Source organism: Galleria mellonella, unplaced genomic scaffold (assembly GCF_026898425.1).
Source record: "Galleria mellonella isolate WM207_F2 unplaced genomic scaffold, CSIRO_AGI_GalMel_v1 utg146, whole genome shotgun sequence".
In the NCBI taxonomy this organism is placed as follows: domain Eukaryota; kingdom Metazoa; phylum Arthropoda; class Insecta; order Lepidoptera; family Pyralidae; genus Galleria; species Galleria mellonella.
In genome coordinates this window covers 5,544,798-5,565,883 of record NW_026441999.1, presented here as the reverse complement: position 1 = coordinate 5,565,883, position 21,086 = coordinate 5,544,798, and the positions used below count along the sequence as shown (strand labels likewise).

The following is a 21,086-nucleotide window of genomic DNA, read 5'->3' as shown; positions in this document are numbered from 1 at the left end:
AAGGCAAAATTATCTCAGTAAAAAAGAAAGTTGTCAACTTTCCTAATGCTATATAGAATTTACGAAAAAAAAAAGAAAGATGTAAATACAGACGTAAATGATACCATCTAATTTATTATCTAATATAGCTTACTGTATGCCTATTTTTAATTTCGTTGTAAACACTATAAATAATATTTAAGGTTACATCCTCTCTTATGTTACAAAATTTAGTATTTAGTAATTTAGTAGGTAATAATTAATATTTTTTTATGTTACTCCTATCGCAAATCTTATTTTATGTTTGTAACTGAAAATGTCGTATACATGGTCATGAATTAATTTATTAAAATCATAGACTCTAAGATGTTCCTAGTCTGTAGTGATCGTTTTTGATCAAAGTGGTGATATTTTTATCTGTGACAAAGAGTATGTTATCGAGACAATCATTCGTTCAATACATTAATGATAATAAATAAATTGATGCGAATGAAGGTTTATAGAATGAACTAAATTTTTTACCATTTCTACGTTTCATATTTCATTTTATCTACTGATCTTATATTTAATGAAATGTAGTAATTGAATTTCTAAGCACAATAATTACAATTGTTTCTTTTGTTTAACGTCAAAACATTAAAAAAATTTACGGAATAGAATAGTGGAATTTGATAATTATCAAGATGATGCTCACAATTCATGGCTTACCTCTGGCTGTAAGTTTATTTTTGATCATTTGTGTTGTGCTAATTTCTTGTTCTTATAAACTAATAATAATTAACAACACATACACATTGTATTTACAGACGAAATATCATGATGTTAAAGTTGTTATAAAACGTGAATGTAACCTCGCCGACTTCATACTGGATAATTTAGTTAGCGATGAAGATGGATGTAAAAAAATCAGAATTGGCGTTGCGGACGAGTCGGAAGGCGCTCATTTGATGAAATGTTTAAATGGATACAGGATGGGCGGACAAATGTTAAGGGTAGTGCCTGTTGGTAAAGCTGTAAGTTATTAACATTTTCAATAGGTATACTTAGATCATAAAGTCAGATTCATACTGAAGCGCCTGTTATGGTTAATTCTTTATGCAGTATCTGTCTGATAAAATATTATGTCTTAAGAAACAATGCATGTATATTTATATTATCACACTAGTTCTATTCAGAATTCTAATCCATTCACAATCATTCCTAAAGTGTTTCTACTTAGAAAACTGAAATAACACCAAAAAGAAACCATGATCAGCGTTATAGTATGGATCTAGTGTAACTGTTAATATTGTTTGAATTTAGCTTAATAATTTAATTTCAACTGCTTATCATCACTTGTCCAATACAGCTTAAAAGTGGCTCTTTTTTATTATAACATTACCTGTTAACTGTCTACTGCTGAACATTGGCCTGGTGGTTTCGCTAGTAGTTGTCATGCTTGACAGGCGAGTTGGCAAATACATTTAGGCCTTGATGATGTTTTAAGAGAGATGTGGCTGCCCATTCCCCGACCATTAAGTCCCGTTAGTCACCTCTTATGATACCTATGGGAATGGAAGGGGTAGCCAATTAATGTCGGGACCACATAACATTTATTTATTGTACAGTAGTCTTAAATTATAAGATATAGAGTTTTAAGAAAAAAATATAATATAGTAGATATTATTGTAAAATTAATTATTGTATCTGTGGGATACTGCTTGTGTACTTCTATCCTACTCATATTTTCATTCTGAAATAACTGTGTTTGCATAGCTAATAATAGTATAGTATGGTAATAAAATTTCTGAAGAATTTACCATGAAGAGCTAAATGACCTGCTTTCTTCCTTATCTATCATCCCTCACTAATACCCCATCATCAATAACTATAGCACAGGTGTAGTTACAATTTTATTATCATTCATAAAAAAACTATAATCTATATAAAATAGGTATTAATTACTGAGGAGTTTGTGATGTCTATAGGTGATAGTTACCACTTTCATCAAATGGGTTGTCTGTTTACCATTCTAAATTGTTTAAAATGAAATTCAAATTTATTTCAGTCATTGAACTCAGCTCCACAGCCGGCCTTTGAACAGAGGGACAACTTTCCACCAAGAAATGATTATCTCAGTCATATGACAGATTACAATCAGTCTAGACCAAGTCAGCCTACACAACCGTGGGCAACTAACCAATGGCCACAAAATCAATCGGCAAATACAACAAATAATTTTAATTATCAACAATCAACACCAAACCAGCCTTATATACATCAGCAGGTAATTTTTTTTGTACCGTTAGAAAAATTAATAAGACCTCAGCCATCAGGTGGATTGTTTGCCTGATGGAAGGGTGTTAGAAGACTTTTAATTGAAAAAGTGCTTGAAGAAAACTAGAATATAAAAAGACGATACAGAGTATTAGGTTTTTTGGAAAAAAATTGTATAAAAGTACTTGTACTAAAGTTGTGTTTTGCATTCAGCACCTCTTATCTATCTAATTTGTATTATTTGTATTTTTGTTATCAAACAGAAGTGCTAACATGACTTTTAAATTAGGATAGGGTAGGATATAACAGTAAAATTACAGGTTAAGAAGGCCTGACACCTTAGGAACAGTAATGAATGAGGTGTACCATGGATGTGAGTGTGAGTTCTTTTACATCCTCATGCTATTTGTCCAGTTAACACTTTTATCAGGTGGTTAACTTGTTAATTCCAAGTTACTTAATATAGAGAACTAATTTAATGATTTCTTTTCAGCCACAGACACAGAGGATGGTGCAACCCTTTTCCAACAGGATGCCTGTACAGGAACCTATGTATACAGGTGGAGTGCGACCAATGGCACCAAAAGCACTAATGCCTGACCCAGTATGTACTCGCATAATCTTTCAGTATTGTAAATTGTAAATATATATTTATTTCTCTTACAAAATAACAACAAAATTTACAGCTATATAGGTTACAATTTAAAACAATCTTTGTGAGAGGCTGGTGTCGGTCTTTATACTAATAATAGCTTGTTTGTCATATTTTGATGCTTTAATGACTCAAACTATTGGCCTAAGGCATACATGCACTATATGAGATGGAGAAGGACATATTATTTATCACAATAATTGTATTGTTCACAGCAACAACCACATCATATGGATTCTCGCTCACATGTGTTGCGCAGTATTGAGATTGTCGATCAGCCAGTTAATCGTGCAAATGTGTCCGCACGTTACCCTGGCAATCAAAATTATGAACAGCAGAAACCGGTTAGTGTTAACTTCGAATTTCTGTAGAATTTTGTATTTTAGAAATCAAACAATGGATGTGCAGTATCAATGTCAATACTGTGACATCCTTTTCTAACTTATCTCTAAATTTAAAATTTGATATCACAGAAACATTACATTTAAGGAAGAATTAAAACTAAACATTTAATAGATTTAAGCGAAATTGACTACAAATTTTGTACTATTATAATATTTACCTAGTTACCTAGTGCACTTTACATAAATGAAAATAGGCATCAAATTATTGCAATTTTTTTTTCTACAAATATATTTTTTTTACAGATAACAATAATGAAAAACAACTTCCAAGGGCCAACACAGTACCCTGGCGGTCAACAGAATGCATCACAGAACTATCCCATTCAAAGCCAAGCACCAACATGGCAACTCCAAGTATGAGTTTATATGTTTTTTTGTTCTAAAATATATACTGTACAATATTAGAAAAATCTATCTGTCTTTCTTAGACACAAACAGTAAACTCTAGAATGTTATCAATATCCAATTTCAAACTATTTAATTAATGATCAAGTGGAACAAGGCTAGAAATTTAACCTTTAATATTATAAATGCGATTGTCAATTAAGAGTTTCCTCTTGTTGGAACTACTAATTCATGCATTCTCTTCCAGCCAGCTATATTTCAGGCCATATCTTTTATCTCCCTATATGACATGACACCTAGTTTTCATTTCAGGATATTTTATATACTAATTCATGCAGATGAAAAAATGGGATATATCTACAATAAACATTATGAAAAAAAAAAACTGTTATTTAGCCTAAGTTGTCATTGTTGGTTATGGGTGTCCATAGTACATAAACCTTTTCAATATTTATTTCATCACCATTTTTGACTCGGTCTACCATAAACTCCCCTCCTCTATTTGATTATCTTAGTTTGTAAGGATATATGTATGGATTGACGTTTCTTGCACATGCAAAAACTATGGAATGAACGGAATTTGGTACATTAGTGGTTATGTAAATTAATTAATTTAAAATATAGGATACTGTATGTACTGATTCACCCGGGCAAAGCCGTGATATACATCTAGTGGTTTATATTTGTCTCTGATAATGTGATGTTCTTTACAATTTTTGTGCCCGAGATTGCATCAAATAATTAAAAACAATTTACAAAAAAAATAATTAAAAAATAATAATTTGTTTATCAGGGCGCTCAACAAAAACCACACCCCTTTTCAAAAGATAATCCGCCATTCAAACCTCAATATGATGATGATAGAAAATACCCGGACAGACATTCTAGTACGAAAAATCCTGAAAACCGCGATTTGTCCAACTATGAGAAATCTCGCGGTTTCTCACCGCGTCGATCTCCAATGGGTAGAGGTATGTCTCCAGGACGAAAAATGTCTCCTGATCGAAATATTCATCGCCTCCATGGCGGTTCAGATAGGAGAACCCTTATCGGTCCAGATGGGAGGCTCCATGACCCAGATGGGAGATCCCACGGTCAAGATGGCAGATCCCACGGTCAAGATGGCAGATCCCACGGTCAAGATGGCAGGAACCGTGGTCCGGATAAAAGGCCTCATAGTTCAGATGGAAGGTCTCATGGTCCAGATGGGAGACCCCATGGACCAGATGGAAGATCCAAGGGTCCAGATGGAAGACCCCATGGACCAGATGGAAGATCCCAGGGTCCAGATGGGAGACCACGTGGTGGGCCTGAAGGAAGGCATGGACTACTAGGTCCGGGTGGAAGGCCCCTCGCCGGACCAGATGAGAGGAGAATGTCACCAGGAAAAAGAGGTATTCTATCCGGTAGAAGAAGCCCGCCATCTGATAGAAGAACTTCGCCATCCAGCAAGAGGGTTTCTCCATCTGAAAGAAGATTTTCGCCACCTGGTAGAAGAATTTCGCCACCAGGTAGAAGAATTTCACCACCTGGTAGAAGAATCTCGCCATCAGGAAGACGAATGTCACCTTCCGGTAGACAGATGTCACCACCCGGTAGAAGAATGTCACCCAGTCGAAGGATATCGCCATCTGGCAGAAGAATATCACCAGGTATAAATATTTTATTATACTTAGGACATGTGGTTGTTGAACTAATTTCCTTCTAAATTTTTTCCTTAGCACTACAATATGGGTCTCTTAAAAAAACATTGAAACCTTCAAGAAAAGAGCATATAGCTTCCTAAAAGGCTGGCAATACATCTGCATTTTCTCTGATGGTCCCACCTTCCATTAGGTGGGCAATTAATTTGTTTGCTTAAAAAAAGTCGCTTCAATCGCCTAGTTCTTTATATAGGGTACCTTGTCTTATAAGGAACCAGGCAACAAACATCTGAGGGCACTCAGAATAACCACACCGGAGCCAAATCCGGTGTTTCTTTCTTACGACATTCTAAAGAGGAGACGTCAGATGCTATTTTACTCAATATATGTCTTTTATAATTTAAATACCGCCATGTGGTCCTGGCATAGAATAGGCCACCTCCTTCCTTTTCCGTGGATGTCGTAAGAGGCGACCTAGGGAGTTTATAATGGAGGGATGGGCAGCAGAGTCCTTCTTAAAACATCTCCAAAGCCTAACTGCGGTTGCCAATTTGCCTGCCAAGCGTTATAACTACTGGCAAAATTCCCACAGGGACAGGCTTATGTTCAGCAGTGGACAGTTAAAGGCTGATCTATATGATGAAGCGTTTTCCTGATAATTACTGGTAGTTTGTATTCACACAAATGTATATAAAATTTAACTTGTATTTAAAAATGTAACAGTTGATTTTCTTGCCCATTCTTCTCGGCTGCACTACATTCTGAATTCAGTTGTGGAATAATACAAAAAATATTTTTAAAAAATGCTTAAAATTGAGTTTGCTGCATGTTTCATGTGTCATGTTTTATCAGGTCGCCGCTTGGCTGAGCGGACGGGTCCCCCGAATCACCGCCTCGAGTCACCGCCGCGTCCTCCACCATCGTCGAGGTAACAGATTTAGAATACCTTTTTTTTACACAAAATAATGGACATATCATTTAAAATTTTACTATGCAAAAAAAAGCTATTTCAATCTTGATAAAATTATCTTTATTATATACAAAAAGTAATTATATAAAAAAATCAAACAATAGTGCACAAAGGCGAACTTATCTCTAAAAAAGATTTCTTCCAGCAAATATGAGATAAACTGACAGTTTATTAGTACTTACAGTCATACATATGTACCAATCAACTTAAATGTTGTAGTTAAAAATAAATATGAAATAAATTAACGAGTGACTCACGCAGACAGTAGCGTATTTAAGAAGATTTAAGTATTTTCCAGAAAAAGCTTCGCCCTTTCAAAATGGCACATTATGCTCCATTTAGATTCCAGGGTGGCCGCTAGACACTACGTAGTCGTCGATTTCCAAACGCCAGTCAAATCTCATTTATTTACTTTGATCACATTTTTGTTTAGCTAATAGAACGTGTCGCGAAAAATCAAGCTAGCCGAAATACATGATCAAATATATCGCCTTAGGTAAATGCAATTTACGCGTTAATGCTGACTTCTGGGAATTTTAGTATATCCATTACTATATTCTTAAAAGGTACTCACCGTCCCGCCATCACTCTGACAAGTTAGACAGCGCCCACTCCATTCCAAAGCAAGTGAGGCCAGCGTACGAACCGGATTCACAGGTCAGTCCATTTTTTGATTTATTACATAACAATAACATTCAATTTCACATTTAAAACTTGGCAGTTAAAGTCTACTTAGATATATAAAGCGTAATAAATACGGATGATTCCTAAATATAATGTCAATAAGTTTATAAATGGCATTTGACTACTTGATAAAAACTGTAATGTATTATGGGTGTTTGGTCAAAAAGAAACATTATGCTATTATTAATTTATATAAATACTCGTAATATTAATTAAGTGAAGCTGCGTTACTGAAGAGTGCTATATATGTTAATAGCTAGGTTCAGAAGCCAATCTGATCAGCTATTAGTTGGTACTATAAAGGATCTCTAGGCGTGGGTTGCAGCTCTTTGCCAAATGCCTAATACAGCTGCATGAAGTCGACCAAACAAATTATTAACTTTAAATTATTTTTGTAATAAGCCTTGGGAAGAGCATACTACTGTGAATTTTCAAAGATGTATTTCATTAATAAAGGCCTATGAATATGAGTTTATATAAAAAAAGTTCAAGAAAGTATTGAAGATAACCAATAACTTCTGGCAGCTGGAGACACATTGCAAGTAGATATGATGCTTGGACATATAACTGAAAGGGATGGAAATTATAACTCATTGTGACTGTTTCGAATTACATCGCATTGTCACTGCTCAGTATTTTCTAAATCTTTGTTACAATATATCAAATGCTGTGCATCGTTCAGTCGAAAGTAATCATCGCCTCCTCGTTTATTAGATAAAAGCATATTCATTTCTGTAGACATTTTCCTCCACGCACAACGAAAATATGGAATAAACTCCCAGTAGCAGTATTTCTGAACGGATACGACATTAAAACCTTCAAGAAAAATAAATGGCCGGCACCTACAATTTCTCTGAAGTTGCAGGTGCCTATGGACAGCGGTAATCACTTATCATCAGGCGAGTCGCTTAAGTGTTTGCCTCCTATGTCATAAGAAAGAAAAAAAACAAAGATTTCATTTGTGTGTTTATCTTTTTGTCAAAACATCGAATCAATGAGAATACTTTTCGGGAGTGGAAACTTTTTGGAACTGCAGTAACATTACATTTACTTCAGAGAGCATTTATCTTAAGTTTTTCGAAGCTACTCGTATTATAAAATCTTGAATTGAAACTAGAACTATGATATCACTACAATAATCGTGTTAAAATTTATACAAGATTATATTATTATATAAAATATATAAGAATCTTGCCTGTTCGAATACGAATTCTCAAGTACTTTGGCCATATCATCCGAAATGAAAACTGTATGAAACGTCTAATTGTCCAAGGGTGGGTACAAGGCAAACGTTCTCGGGGTAGATCATCAACGCCATGGACTAACTTCATCAAAACGGCCACACAGCAGTCTAATGTAGAATGCTCTCGCTCGGCTGTGAGCAGAAGTAGATGGAGACGCATTGCGAGGACCTCGATCCGAAGAAGGGCCTCATCGACGATCCACTTTAGACATAAAAATCACGACCAGTCTGTCAAGAGTAAAGAGATAAGAATCTTTGCTAGTAGCAAAGCTTTGACAGAATGTATTAGAAGTCTTTCAAATCAGGATACTACCTACAAGTCCTACAAAATCGGGGATGTCGTACCTACGATAACTATACCACATAGTAGTTTTCTTACATTCTACTAACCTCTGTACGTTCGAATCAAGTAATTTTTTAATCGTTGACGAGGTTGTTAGTGGCGCTTATTCTTGGAGTCTTCGAATTATTTAGGATACAGGGTAAGGGTGTGCAAAATTGGTTTATTTTGTGAGCCCCTTTTAAATTTATCTCTACATTACTGTTGTATATAATAGTACTGGACTGGACTAAAGTGAAAATAATTATGTTACTACAACAGCGAATATAACATAAAATAAAATTTGAAGGTGAGAAAGAAGCCGTTATTTGGGAGAACCTATATCATTATTCTAAGAATACATAAGCTTTAATCTCTTTGAAGTAAACAGTTGGATATAGTGACGATATGATCTTAAAATTCCAACCCTATTACTGTTATACGACGAGTATTTCATAATAATTGACAAGTACTCGTCATCATTCACATTCGAGGATATTTATATCACTCGAATTAAGATATTTGTGCGAGAGCTCAGTTAGTTATATGTCTTATATTATTTTATGATTACATTTACTACTGATAATAAGGGAAAAGGTAATTAGAACTAACAATACACATTAAACTCAAAACTTCAAACCAGCAAAGCTACGATGAAAAAGATATATCATGCACAAGTCTAGATAGCGTTGTTGAATTCCTTTTATCTGTATTTTTTTCTATGAACTAAATAATACAAATAATAAGGAGAAGAAGCTACGCGGGGTGCTGCGATATTCAAATCTTCCACATAGTGTTGACACAAATGAATGAATTCACAGTGAATATGCGGTCACAACTCGAGAATGTTATTTTGTGAAAAAAACTGTATAGATGTGAGTTAGGCGTACGTTAAATCTTACTCCATAGCTTACATGGTTGATGGAATATAATATGCTTTTAAAATTAAATAAACATTAGCAAGCATTATAATGAAAAAGGAATGCAGAAGAAGACTATTAAAAAATACCAATACTGACTGAAGAATCATCATCAAGTCTTGACTTAACTACGCCATCCCCTTTTTCGTCAATGTGCTCTAATTTTTGCATAAACAGCAAAATGAAGACAGTTTAATACTGCCTCAAATTTTACACATATATTAACTAAGAAATGTATTAGGTTTTTCTCAAAGGGTAATGTTCTTTCTGCTTATAAATAACTAAGTAATTCCATTTAAATTCAACATTAGTTTGAAGAATTAGAACGAGTTTACCAAGAAATAAATGGATCATTGTAATTTTAAATGTTTAAAATTAAAAAAAATATAACTGCTGGTATCTTCTGCATGGGAAACGAAACGCAAGATGGAATGTATAAAAATAATAGCTTAATATCGCCTAAAAAGAAAAAAGAGGGAAGAAGGAAAAAAAATGAAGAAGGAAGAAATAAAGGAATAAAAAAAAAGAATGTCGGCAATCCTGATATAAATAATTATAGTACATTATAACTCCTAATGGTTACGACTGCATTCGTCAGATCATATGATACGTTACGTCTTTTCTTTTCAGGTAGGTAAAGATTATAATACATCATCTACTTCTGCAATACATTCTTTTGCTTCTTCCATACTCGCACATATACGCGAAAAGAAAAAAATACTGAAAAAATTATTTGTAACATAGATACATTAATCATCAAGTCGAAGAAACATATATCCTACAAGTCTGTAAAATTTCATCGTGAAAAATATTCAAAGATTCTAACAAAGTTACGCATTATTATATTAATAGAATTAATTTTAATAGAAATCTATGTAAAATGCGAAGACTACTCTCTGCTGTATGGATGTATGGATAAAAAAAAAATTACAACAATCGAAAACTCTTCTTGAAAATTTTTCACATATTGACGAATTTTTTTATTGCATTAATTGTATATTTATTACTGTTTTGTACAAAAACTACGAAATAATTATATGAATGAAATGTTATGTGAAATCTGAGACTTTATAAACTACAGTTGTATATACTGTAGCTTATGGTACTGAGATATATCTTGATAAAGCTTCCATTATCAAGAGATTCAGATGACACTGAATTGAAAAACCTACGGGAGCAGTTTTATAATTAGCCATCATTTTAAAATTCTTAGACAAAGTCTATTTTGGAACATTGGAATTGAATGTTTTGAGACATAATATCTAAAAAGGTTATTATAGGACTTATCTATATTATATTGACGATATTTCGCAAGGAAAAATACAGTTGAATCTTCATGAATCGAGTGTAATGACACGGAAACATTGTAGAAGGCTTAAAGGAGATACATTCTATCTAGGATATGTTAAATTGGGTTTAAGTATTAATTTATTTTTATGTAAATTAAGAAAGATTAAAATTGAAGACTCCTGTAGAATTTATGGCCATTGTTCGACGATGAAGAAATACATCGACCACAACTATTGATTTTTTGAAAGGATCTCCTTGAATTGATTTATTCAATTTATGAAAAAAATTCCAACATACTTTGCTAGTTAATGTGTTTTATCAATGCATTTGATCTTGTCTATTATTTTATTACCAGTACACTAAGAACCGAATTATATATACCTATTTTGTGAATTAATTGATCTAAAGAATATAGAAACCTAAATTTCTTTTATATAACTGTGTGTTTGCAAATAAAATTTCAATTTCCAGGCACCAAATCAAGCTATGTACTCAGGTGGCTATCGTCCGAATATCCGTGAGAATGTCCAATACCCAAAACCTGGTGGACGCCAGGGGGAACATCATCACTCACCGTGGCAAGATCGGGAAAATCCTGTATTTTCCTCAAAGAAGCTAGAAGAAGACAGAAGAGAGAGGATGCCTATGTCTAGAGGCTCCGACCGGTTACTTGATCACGGCGTTGAATTGAAACGACAACCCTCGCCACGCAAATCACGCTCACCTGGCCGTCGTGATCGTTCACCACTCAGAGATCGTTACAGACGCCACTCACCGTCCCCTCGGTCGCCACGTCGCTCCTGGGCACTAGAAAAACGTCGAAGCCCTGTTGAAGCTCCACCGCCGCCCATTTGGCCCGGACCAAGTACACATGATGAAGATAAATATACAAGGTCTGGTCGACCGGACTTTCACGACAAAGATGAACCAAGCAAACCCATGGTTTGGGAGCGACCTACTTTTCACCAAAAGAACGAAGACCCTCATCGCGATAGGCGTTCAATTCCAGAAGCATTCGGAGATGATTCGAGTAAACTGCGCAGAGATTTGGGAGAATTCCCTAAAAGAGACCAACCTAAATTTAGTCCACGTGAAGATTTCCGTCGGCAAGAGATATCCGAACAAAAGCGGCATAGCGATAGGGAAGAATATCGAGAATTTCCATCGCATTCTGAACGCGAGGCACGTGGTAACATGAGGAGACAGGAGTTACTTCGACGGCCTGAGGAGAGATTAGAAGACTACAGAAAAAGGCAGCAAATATTCGATAAGGAACTCGATGATGTTTATAATAGAGCGGTCGAATTTGCCAAGAAAACTGATGAGATGCGCAGAGAAGATCGTAGGAGAGCTGCTTCTGACGAGCGTCGTCGTGAGGATACGCAAAGGGAAGAGAGGCATTTCCACCGCGAAAAGGAACCGCGCCGGGACTTCCACGATGCCCGTCCAGAAGACCGTCACTCAAGGCACGAGGAACGCCCAAGATCTCGTTACTCGGACGAATATAATAGAGAGAGCCGGGAAAGAGAATGGAATACGGGAAACGTTAAGAAGTGGACTATTTTAGACCCTGAGGTGAAAATCAAAAGGGATAAGGCAAGCGAGGAAATTTGTAATAAAATTTTGCAAAAGCATCTTAATGTGATACACAGTGAAGAGATGAAACATCACATCACAGAACAATTGAAGGGTGTCCTGTTTAAACGTTTACACGAAATGTTCGGGAATGACGATGTGTCATTTATCGAGATGGTTATAAAGTTCAGTAGCAGTATTGCTGGGAAGGAGGAAGATAAATTATTTAATGACGCGATGTCAAAATTGCCACCTCAGTTAAGATACTTGAAACGTTCAGCTCCAGGTAAGATTTTGCTATTCATCGGTACGATGTTATTTTAACTTTCTTTCTACCATTTCATGTAATGAAAGCTAGTGCTTAGGTACAATTAAGTCACCAATTTTATTCAAATTTATTATATTTATCGTTATTATCTAAATATTTCTTGTTTACTCTTAGAAATTTAGAAACATAAACTTGGCTTTAAAATCATTAATGCTATGCAGCGTTCTTATTTTTATGGAATTTTAGTATCAATATTCAATATAATTTTATAAAGCAGGAATACATACTAGCACGTTCATTATTTAGCATTGAATAAATTAAATTTTCTTGATTTACAGAAACATCTGAAGTCCCTGCGAAGACTTTTAAGCATTCTTCTGATCCTAACTTGAATGGTGAGAAAATATTTAATTCTTAATACTTTCTTAAAAAATTCTTATTATTTTTAATGTGTCTTATATTTCATAATAAATGCTCATTTCAGATTCTGCCTCAGTGCAAATGCAAACATACAGTAAGTACAACTAACAACGTAATTGTGTAATTTACCTTAAGCAAGTCATTGTATTAACAATAATAAATATATTTGAATCGCAAACAATTCCAGGTTGGAATCTCAACACTCCATTAACAGATCCAGTAATGAATGTGGATTATGTCACCCCTCTACCAGTACCACCAGTTCTTGATATGAATACCCTCATGACAACTGGCTTTTTGTCGACCTTTGAAACAGTTCCATATGTAAACCCATCCGCAGTTCAAAGTTTCGAAGATACAAAGCCAGTTCAAAAAGAAGACGACGGATTTCACTTGTATCTATGCAAAGACGATTTCGAACAGTTTTTTGATGTCGATATGGAGAGTTTGAAAGAATTTTTAGTGACCAAAATATTTAAGGTAACTGAATCGTCGGGTGGTTGGGCTCCCAATTTCACGTTTAAAGGTTTGCAGAGCAATCATCGCTACGAATTGGTCACGGACGACCCTATGTCGAGGGAGTGGCTAATCAGATTGGATTTCAGCGAATTTACAAGGTTCAATGTATTGGTATACACTAACGAGGAGCTGTGGTATGAACGCGCCGCTATCTGGTTGCCCGGTCATTCCAGGTATCGCTTCGAAGAGCCTTTCGTGAAACTCCGACTTCAGAACCGGAACACCGAGCAATTAAATATAGGTAAGTGGAAGTTAGTCAAGAAGATCGTTACTGTTAAGGGAACGAGACTGTACGTGGACATGCCACCGTCATCGGCCAGAGTTCTCGAGAAAAACAAAATGATGCTCAGCTACGAATTGCAAAAAGTTAATGTAATCTTAAGAGTGGCCGCGGTAGACAAAGACGCATTCGACGCTGGCTTGCTCGAACAATCGGTGTTGTCCAAGGAGGCCATACGGTCTGCGATTGCGAATTCACCCATGCCCTCACTAAACCAAAATGACCCGAAAATTATTAAGATAGAGCTCAAGGGAAGCAAAACACTAACAATACAGCAAGCAAGGAAAATAAAAGAAATGGTCATATACAACATGTTCAAGTACCACGAAGATGGCGGTGAAAATAGAACCGATTTTGAAAAATACGGATTCTGTTCACCGAACCATTTCGGGGTGCTGCCAGCTAACCCCGAATCAAAGAGGTGGCTGCTCACCCGCAATATAGGCAAGCTGAACCGGCGACCGGTAGTAGTGGTTGGTGGGGATGATAGGAACATTCGATTTTTCACCATGTACGTAACTGTTCCGTACGAGTCCAACAAAAACATGTCACTTATCACCGAGCGCTTGAAACAAAGTAACCAAGGTGTGAAGAACCTTAATTTTAATCTATGGAAGCCGAAACACATTACTGTACTCAAAAACAAGAGCCAACTTGAAGTAGATATCGATATGGAATCTGTGGAAACGATTATAACGATGAACTTCACGCTGGATTACTTGCTAGGGGACAGGACGACCATTACCCACACCGCACATTTTAGGCCAAATATATCGAAAGATAAACTGATGGATACCATAAAAAAATATAAATCGGAACAAATGGACAGTTACGTTGTTGCAAACATGGAGTTAGATTCCGACTCAGACGATGTCGAATGTTTGGGTGAAGTCTACAATTAAGTACTCGTATTAGTCGTTGCGAGGAAATTTCCACATCAGCTAAGATTTGAATGTTAGCTTAAGAATTATTTATAATTGTATATCATCAGAAATTACTGTTTTGGTTTGTGACTAATAAAGTATAATTACGTCTTATAAGTTTCTTTGCGATTTTCCAAGTATTGTTGATGCGTCATTTGTTTTCAGATTTAACAAAAGTATAAATGATTATCTGCAACGTGGGACCATTTTGTTTTCCTTTTGGATTCAATAATCGAGTTAATACTAAATATCAAGTTTCTTGTGATAGCAATTGAAGCGAATAGTGAAATTAATTCATGATACAATAAGTGACTTGTATTCTCACACATCTTTCCCTCTCTCGTACTAAACATGATCTTATAGCCAGTAAGGTTTTTAATAAAAATATTTTTAATTTCTCATTCGATTACATGAAATGACCACTGTATGTGTGGTTAAATATGTGAAGTATATTGACTTAAACAGCTTAAACAGTTAAGTAATAATACTAGGAAAATGCATATATGCATGGCCAAGTAAATAATCTAAATTTGTTACCTATATATCCTTAGTAATGAAATATTTTCTTGTTAGTAAAATATTTTTTTTAAGTAGTGTACTCCATCCAACTAAAAAGTTGCATTTTTTTTTATTTAACTCCTATTAAATCTCTAATTTGCGCATATATACGTCACTATTTTACTGATCTCAGCATTATTCTTAAGGAGTAGTATTTACAGTTTGAGTTTATAGCTTAAGACTGTTAGGAAAGCTTCAAACATTGTTAATTGGCGCAAACGTTTCTGTATAATATAGTGGCATGGAAACCATTCACTCCGCTACCGCAAACAAGGGCTCAATAGTAAAACAAAATCTTTATGGCAAGTATAAGTGTTATTCATTGTATTTCTTTTTTATACGAAATTGTTTGTCATAAATAACATTATAATGGATATATACTGTCTCATGTTTAAAATGAAGAGTTTCAGTTGGCAAGTGTACAGTCCTTCCAGCACCATGCAGTAAAGCAAGCTGATGTTAGATCAGCAACTACTGAGAAAATCGATCTTTATTTCCAAACTTGTTCTGTAAACTGGCACCGGAAATTTCCAAAGCGGGTCGTCTCAGAAAACTAAAAGAAGAATGACATAAAAAAATGTCTAGAAGGTTAGTTTATTATTAATTTGGTTTTTAATTATAGTTCATTTTTAGATCTCAAACGAATGCGGATTTGGCGGGATCAGTGTTCCAAGTTACTTTCAACTTTGGTATGTATCACATCCTCAACTCCACAGCAGTACCTGAGGATTCACCTTTGGAGTTTTAAAATATAAAAAAGAAGACCAAAGACTACATCATACTAACATATACTAGTCACGTTTGGTTTGTATAAATATATATTTATTTTAGGATGCCGGCCGCAAGCTATTCTATGCAGTGGCGTTGCGCTACTTGATTGTGAGTTATAAATTTTAAATTTCGCAGATTATTCTAATACAAAGGGCAGAACGAGACGCAATATTTCAAGGTACATACAATGCATAGTTATTAATGTATATGTAAGTATAGATAAGTAACATTGAGGGACATGTCTGTAACATCAATAAAAATATTGAAGACATTTTTAATTATAATGATTATATTAAGTTATCGAGACAAGATACCACATCAATGTTCGCGGCTCTGCATTGTAATTTCAACATATCTATTGATATTCCATGATGTAATGTATGAAATGTCAGTATTTACACAAATCCGGCAAAAGAAGTATCCTATCCTGCGTACAGACTGCATCACATCGAAAGCGCTATTGTAAAAAGTAAAGGTTCATCGTATTCGTAATCATCTTTGAAGAAAGTCTACGTTTCTGCTGTATCTCTATTCTGTATATGAGTGTTTTACGTTTTTAATTTCGACTAAATTTTGCAACTCGTGCTAGATAGGAATTGTTAAGTGGTATATGCTGTGTGATCCCGGCATACATTAGGTCATCTCTAAGTGTGTCGTAAGAGGTGTCTAAATCAATTTAAAGATCGAGGAATTGGCAGCAGTGTCCCTCTTAGATATCAACAAAAGCCTAACTGCGATTACCAATCCGCCTGCCAAGCTTGGCAGCTATTGGCAAAACCCATATGGAGGGGACTTATGTTCAGCAGCGGACAGTTAACGGCTGGTATGAATGATGAATGAATAAAACTAATTGGCTGACCACTGCCCTAGTCTTTTTAAAAGGTTATTTGACCTTTAGTATTGTAGATGACTCTTTTTACTGCTTTGCTTTGTATCTAAAAGCAGTATACTTTTGCAGTATACATATTTATTATGACTACATTTATACATATATCGATGTGGTAAAAAAATCTAAATAATAATCATGCATGCATTATTATTATTTACAGATTTCTTTTGCAATTCGCTAGCTTTGCTAAATGATTTTAGTGGCTTTAACTTCAGTCTCAAACAATAGAGATTATAAATTTAAAATAGTTATTTGTCTATCTTCTTCCCTGCCTATTGATTCCTAGGTAGCATTACCAGTGACTAAAAGACGTCATTCTCTAGTCGTTTAGGTTTTCAACCTCAAACTAACTAAGGAATTAAGTTTTTAGTCACAGACTTCATTGATCTAGTTTATTCTGGTGCCTAGCTAATCATGATTTGCTGCAAAGCTGATCAGCCGTTTAAGGATCATCACTTTACTAGTTGCTGTGGTCACTTCATTGATTTACAACAGTCAGCCGATCTTTAAATGACCAAGTCATACATCCGTTAACATTACAACAAAAGGATTCTGTAATCAAAGTAACCTAATTGTTCAACAACTCACAGTAGATGTATGTAAGTCTCATTGATCTCCATGCGTATTTACAGACACTGACCGATCAGGTCCAATGATGAAGCAGGAAGGTGATCGGAATCGTTTGTAATGGGGTTTAATATTACCATCGCTAGCAATATAACCTTAAAATTGATAACCATATAGGGACCACTGTGGAAGTGGAAAACATCATGGTTTATTTTTGGCGAATTCTTCACTATGGGCCAAATGCCTTGATTACATCCTCGCGTGTTATCCTTCATTGGTATCCCACTAGTGGAATCTAGTAGAGCGTGGTTACCGTTCCATTTTTATTAGTAAAAAACTTATGTTATACCAGATCAAATTGATTTCGAGGAAGAATTAGCAAACACAGCACTTCAATGTTTCCAGGTTGTACGTCGCGATTGTATATCTGTGGTGTTTTGCTTAAAACGTCATTTTATGCATTTGTTTAAGGTTCATTGAACGCTGACTAGATTTCTTGCAGATACGAAAAATATGGAAGCTTCTTTTACATGTCCTATTACAGAATGGTTACGAACCCGCCATTTTCCCATGGGATTTAGAGCTAAATCACCATGTACTCCCAAGCCTAATGTGGGCAATACGTAGTGGAATAAGTCTTTTTAATTCTCATAAGTTTTACACATTATACTTAGACATTATTTCATAATTACATTAATATGGGTACTTAGAAAACTATTACTAATCAATTCGAAGCGTAGAACTACGAAGCTTCCAATCATTTTGAAATAATTGCATGGAGTTTCTTTTCCCGTTTATACATTGTAAAAAAAATGTATATCAAGTAATAATAGTCTAATATGTATCAGACAGCACGATTTAGAAACATACTAAGCAGAACTTGTACTATGGTTAAGAAACTGAATAAGTTACAAGAGAATATTTTTACTGTATTGCAATAGAATGTTGTTACAAATTACGGCTTTTTTTTATGCAACTTAAAATGGCAAACAAGCTGACGGCCCACCTAATGGAGAGTGGTAAACATCGTCCATAGACGTGAGCAGTACCTATTTGCTATTTGGCCCATAATACCCCCCATGCGTTGTGATTCCTGAGGACTTGGGTGTTATTCCTCTGTACCCTGTAAATTCACTGCCATATCCCCACCCTTCAAACCGAAACACAGCCATGCAAACATAACTGCTTCACGATAAAAACATGTTTGGGACAGAGATGCTCAAGCAAACGACTTTTGTGCAGTCTCCCTCTGGTGCTCTGGTCGAATGCTTGATGTATTCAAGCATTCTTAACTTTCTATAATACCAATTATTATTATGATTATCTTATAATAATAATATGTATTTTGATAGTTTTTTTTATTTTTTTTTATTGTAATATAAAGAATTGTTCATTACCTTACAGGCGCAAGGCAAGCCCCTGTAATTTCGAAGCCAAGATACCAGAATCCGGTTGAAATGGACAGATTCGTGAGGCCTAATGCAGTGCCAGCGAAGAAGTTCGCCAAAGCTCCAGGTAAGGAATGTTTGAACTTGCTTTTAGTATTATTATTGTTGTAATAATTGATTAAAAAATATAAATTTGTTATACAATCATATATATATAATATAATGTATATACACCAATTTCAATCAACTCTATGAGAAAAATACACTTTTCTGTTATTTGCAACATGTGCATAGACTGAATAACGGTTGGAACTGATGACTCATAATTTTTAACGATCTCTATAAATGTATATATGTATATACATATATATAACTGCGATTGCTATCCCGCCTGCTAAGCGTGGCAACTACTGGCAAAACGCATAAGAGGGGATTTCTTAAGGAGGAGGCCTATGTTCTTCAGTGGACAATCAAAGGCTGATATGAATGAGTTAATATATATAGAAACCAGTTCCCTTTTTTGTTTATTTGCATTCATGTACCGTAAGGTCCCCGTGTTGCCTTAGATGTGGTAATATGTCGAACTATAATAAAAATATCTGATCCCATCTGATGTTATTTATTATTTTATTTTTTTAATTCATTTAAACCTAACAGAACCAAAGGCGTCACGTCCTGTACCACCAAGAGGAAGACAAAAGCATCCGCTGGTAGGGAAAGAAAAAATTGTGAAACTCAAGCCAGCTCCAATAAAACAGCAAGTTAGACCTCGAGGCAAGTAGTGATATCATACCACTTTTTGTATACGACGTCCGAATTTAAATTTTATTCCGGGCAGTTGAAGAATCAAACTTAATGTGTATAAAATAAAATGTGAACCAAAGGTTACCTTGAAAAGATTATTGTCAGCAATAAGACTTTTATGATACTTAGAATGGCAAAACAATTTGACGGCCCACTTGATGGAAAGTGGTAACCAACATGAACAGCACCATGGACAACATAGAATGCACTGTGATGTCCAAGGTACTCCTCATGCGTTGCCATCTTAAAGGCAATGGTGTTTTTTTTAGTGGATAATAATGGAATGGTAACCACGCCTGCGCTAACGGTATACACTGGCGGAGCACCAGTGATTGATGGTAGGTGAGAATGAAAAGGCAGGTCAGTTAGTAAGCATTGTAATGGATACACCTAGCATTCAGCACGATGGTTTCCTGGGGGGACCACGGGGAGGTCGACCTGACAGGGTATATTGCTAGCAACGAGACTGGTAGTCTCCACTACTAATAATCCCTTCCACCAGGGCAGTGGTGTTATGCATCTGTACCCTATAATTTAACTGCTATATTACACCTTTTAAAAAACAGAAAAACACATTGTTTCATTTTCCATTGGTAGCTAATTTATTTGTTAAAAATAAAAACTTAGCTCTTAATCTTAAGTACTCAGTCAATTTCATTTTTCGTTAAAAATGTATTTTGTTCTGTGCAGAACCAAAGCTTCAACGAGTAGTGCCCGCGAGTTCAAGAGCACGACCAGCAGTTCCACCAAAGGAAAAGTTTATAAAAAAGGATCCAGCTCCAGCCAAGCCGCAAACTAAACCCTCTGGTAAATTCATCTTTACTATTATTCTTAGTTGCCATATAATTCCGGCATAGATTAGGCCATCCATTTACCTTGAGTGTCGTAAGAGGCGACTAAGGGAACTTAATGATCAAGGGATAGGCAACAGCGTCCCTCTTAAAACATTACCAGAAGCTAAACTGCGGCTGCCAATCCATATGCCAAGCATGGTAACTATTAGCAAAATCCCCTCAATAAGGAATAGCCCCGTTCCTTATGACAGTCTATGAGTTCTATATTCAATAGTAGTCAGATATGATGATGATAGTGATGAATGTTCCAAAAGCTGATCAGACATAGTAAGTGGACTTCAATGTGACAGTATATAAATACAGTGAACACTGTATATAAGCAATCTTTTACCAGAGGGAGGCTTTGTACAAAAGTCGATTGCTTGGGTACCTCTGTCCTATTCGTGTTTCAACCGTGAAGCAGTTGTGATTGAATGGCTGTGTTTCGGTTTGAAGGGTGGGATATGGCCTGAATTTACTGGGTACAGAGGAATAACAACAACAACAGTCCTCAGGAATGGCAACGCATGGGGGGTATCATGGGTAAAACAGTATACTTTACTACTTTTTTTACTGTTCTATATCG

General features: G+C 35.4%; 1 protein-coding gene across 2 annotated transcripts in view; it reads left to right on the top strand.

The window, feature by feature from the left end:
* Positions 1-448: 448 nt before the first annotated feature.
* The window catches only part of LOC113523262 (uncharacterized), a 23,444-nt gene continuing 2,806 nt past the window's right edge, over positions 449-21,086 (top strand). Inside the window, exons 1-14 of one of the 2 annotated variants that reach the window (XM_026909156.3) lie at positions 453-695; positions 786-992; positions 2,027-2,245; positions 2,729-2,839; positions 3,103-3,231; positions 3,535-3,645; positions 4,430-5,288; positions 6,132-6,207; positions 6,816-6,906; positions 11,177-12,566; positions 12,887-12,943; positions 18,880-18,990; positions 19,521-19,637; positions 20,358-20,474. In XM_026909156.3, coding sequence (XP_026764957.1) covers positions 663-695; positions 786-992; positions 2,027-2,245; positions 2,729-2,839; positions 3,103-3,231; positions 3,535-3,645; positions 4,430-5,288; positions 6,132-6,207; positions 6,816-6,906; positions 11,177-12,566; positions 12,887-12,943; positions 18,880-18,990; positions 19,521-19,637; positions 20,358-20,474 — 3,628 coding nt within the window. In that variant the 5' untranslated portion in view covers positions 453-662. Of the gene's footprint in view, positions 696-785; positions 993-2,026; positions 2,246-2,728; positions 2,840-3,102; positions 3,232-3,534; positions 3,646-4,429; positions 5,289-6,131; positions 6,208-6,815; positions 6,907-11,176; positions 12,567-12,886; positions 12,944-13,032; positions 13,063-13,155; positions 14,808-18,879; positions 18,991-19,520; positions 19,638-20,357; positions 20,475-21,086 lie in introns of those variants that run through there. The other variant, XM_026909155.3, reaches the window with a different exon arrangement.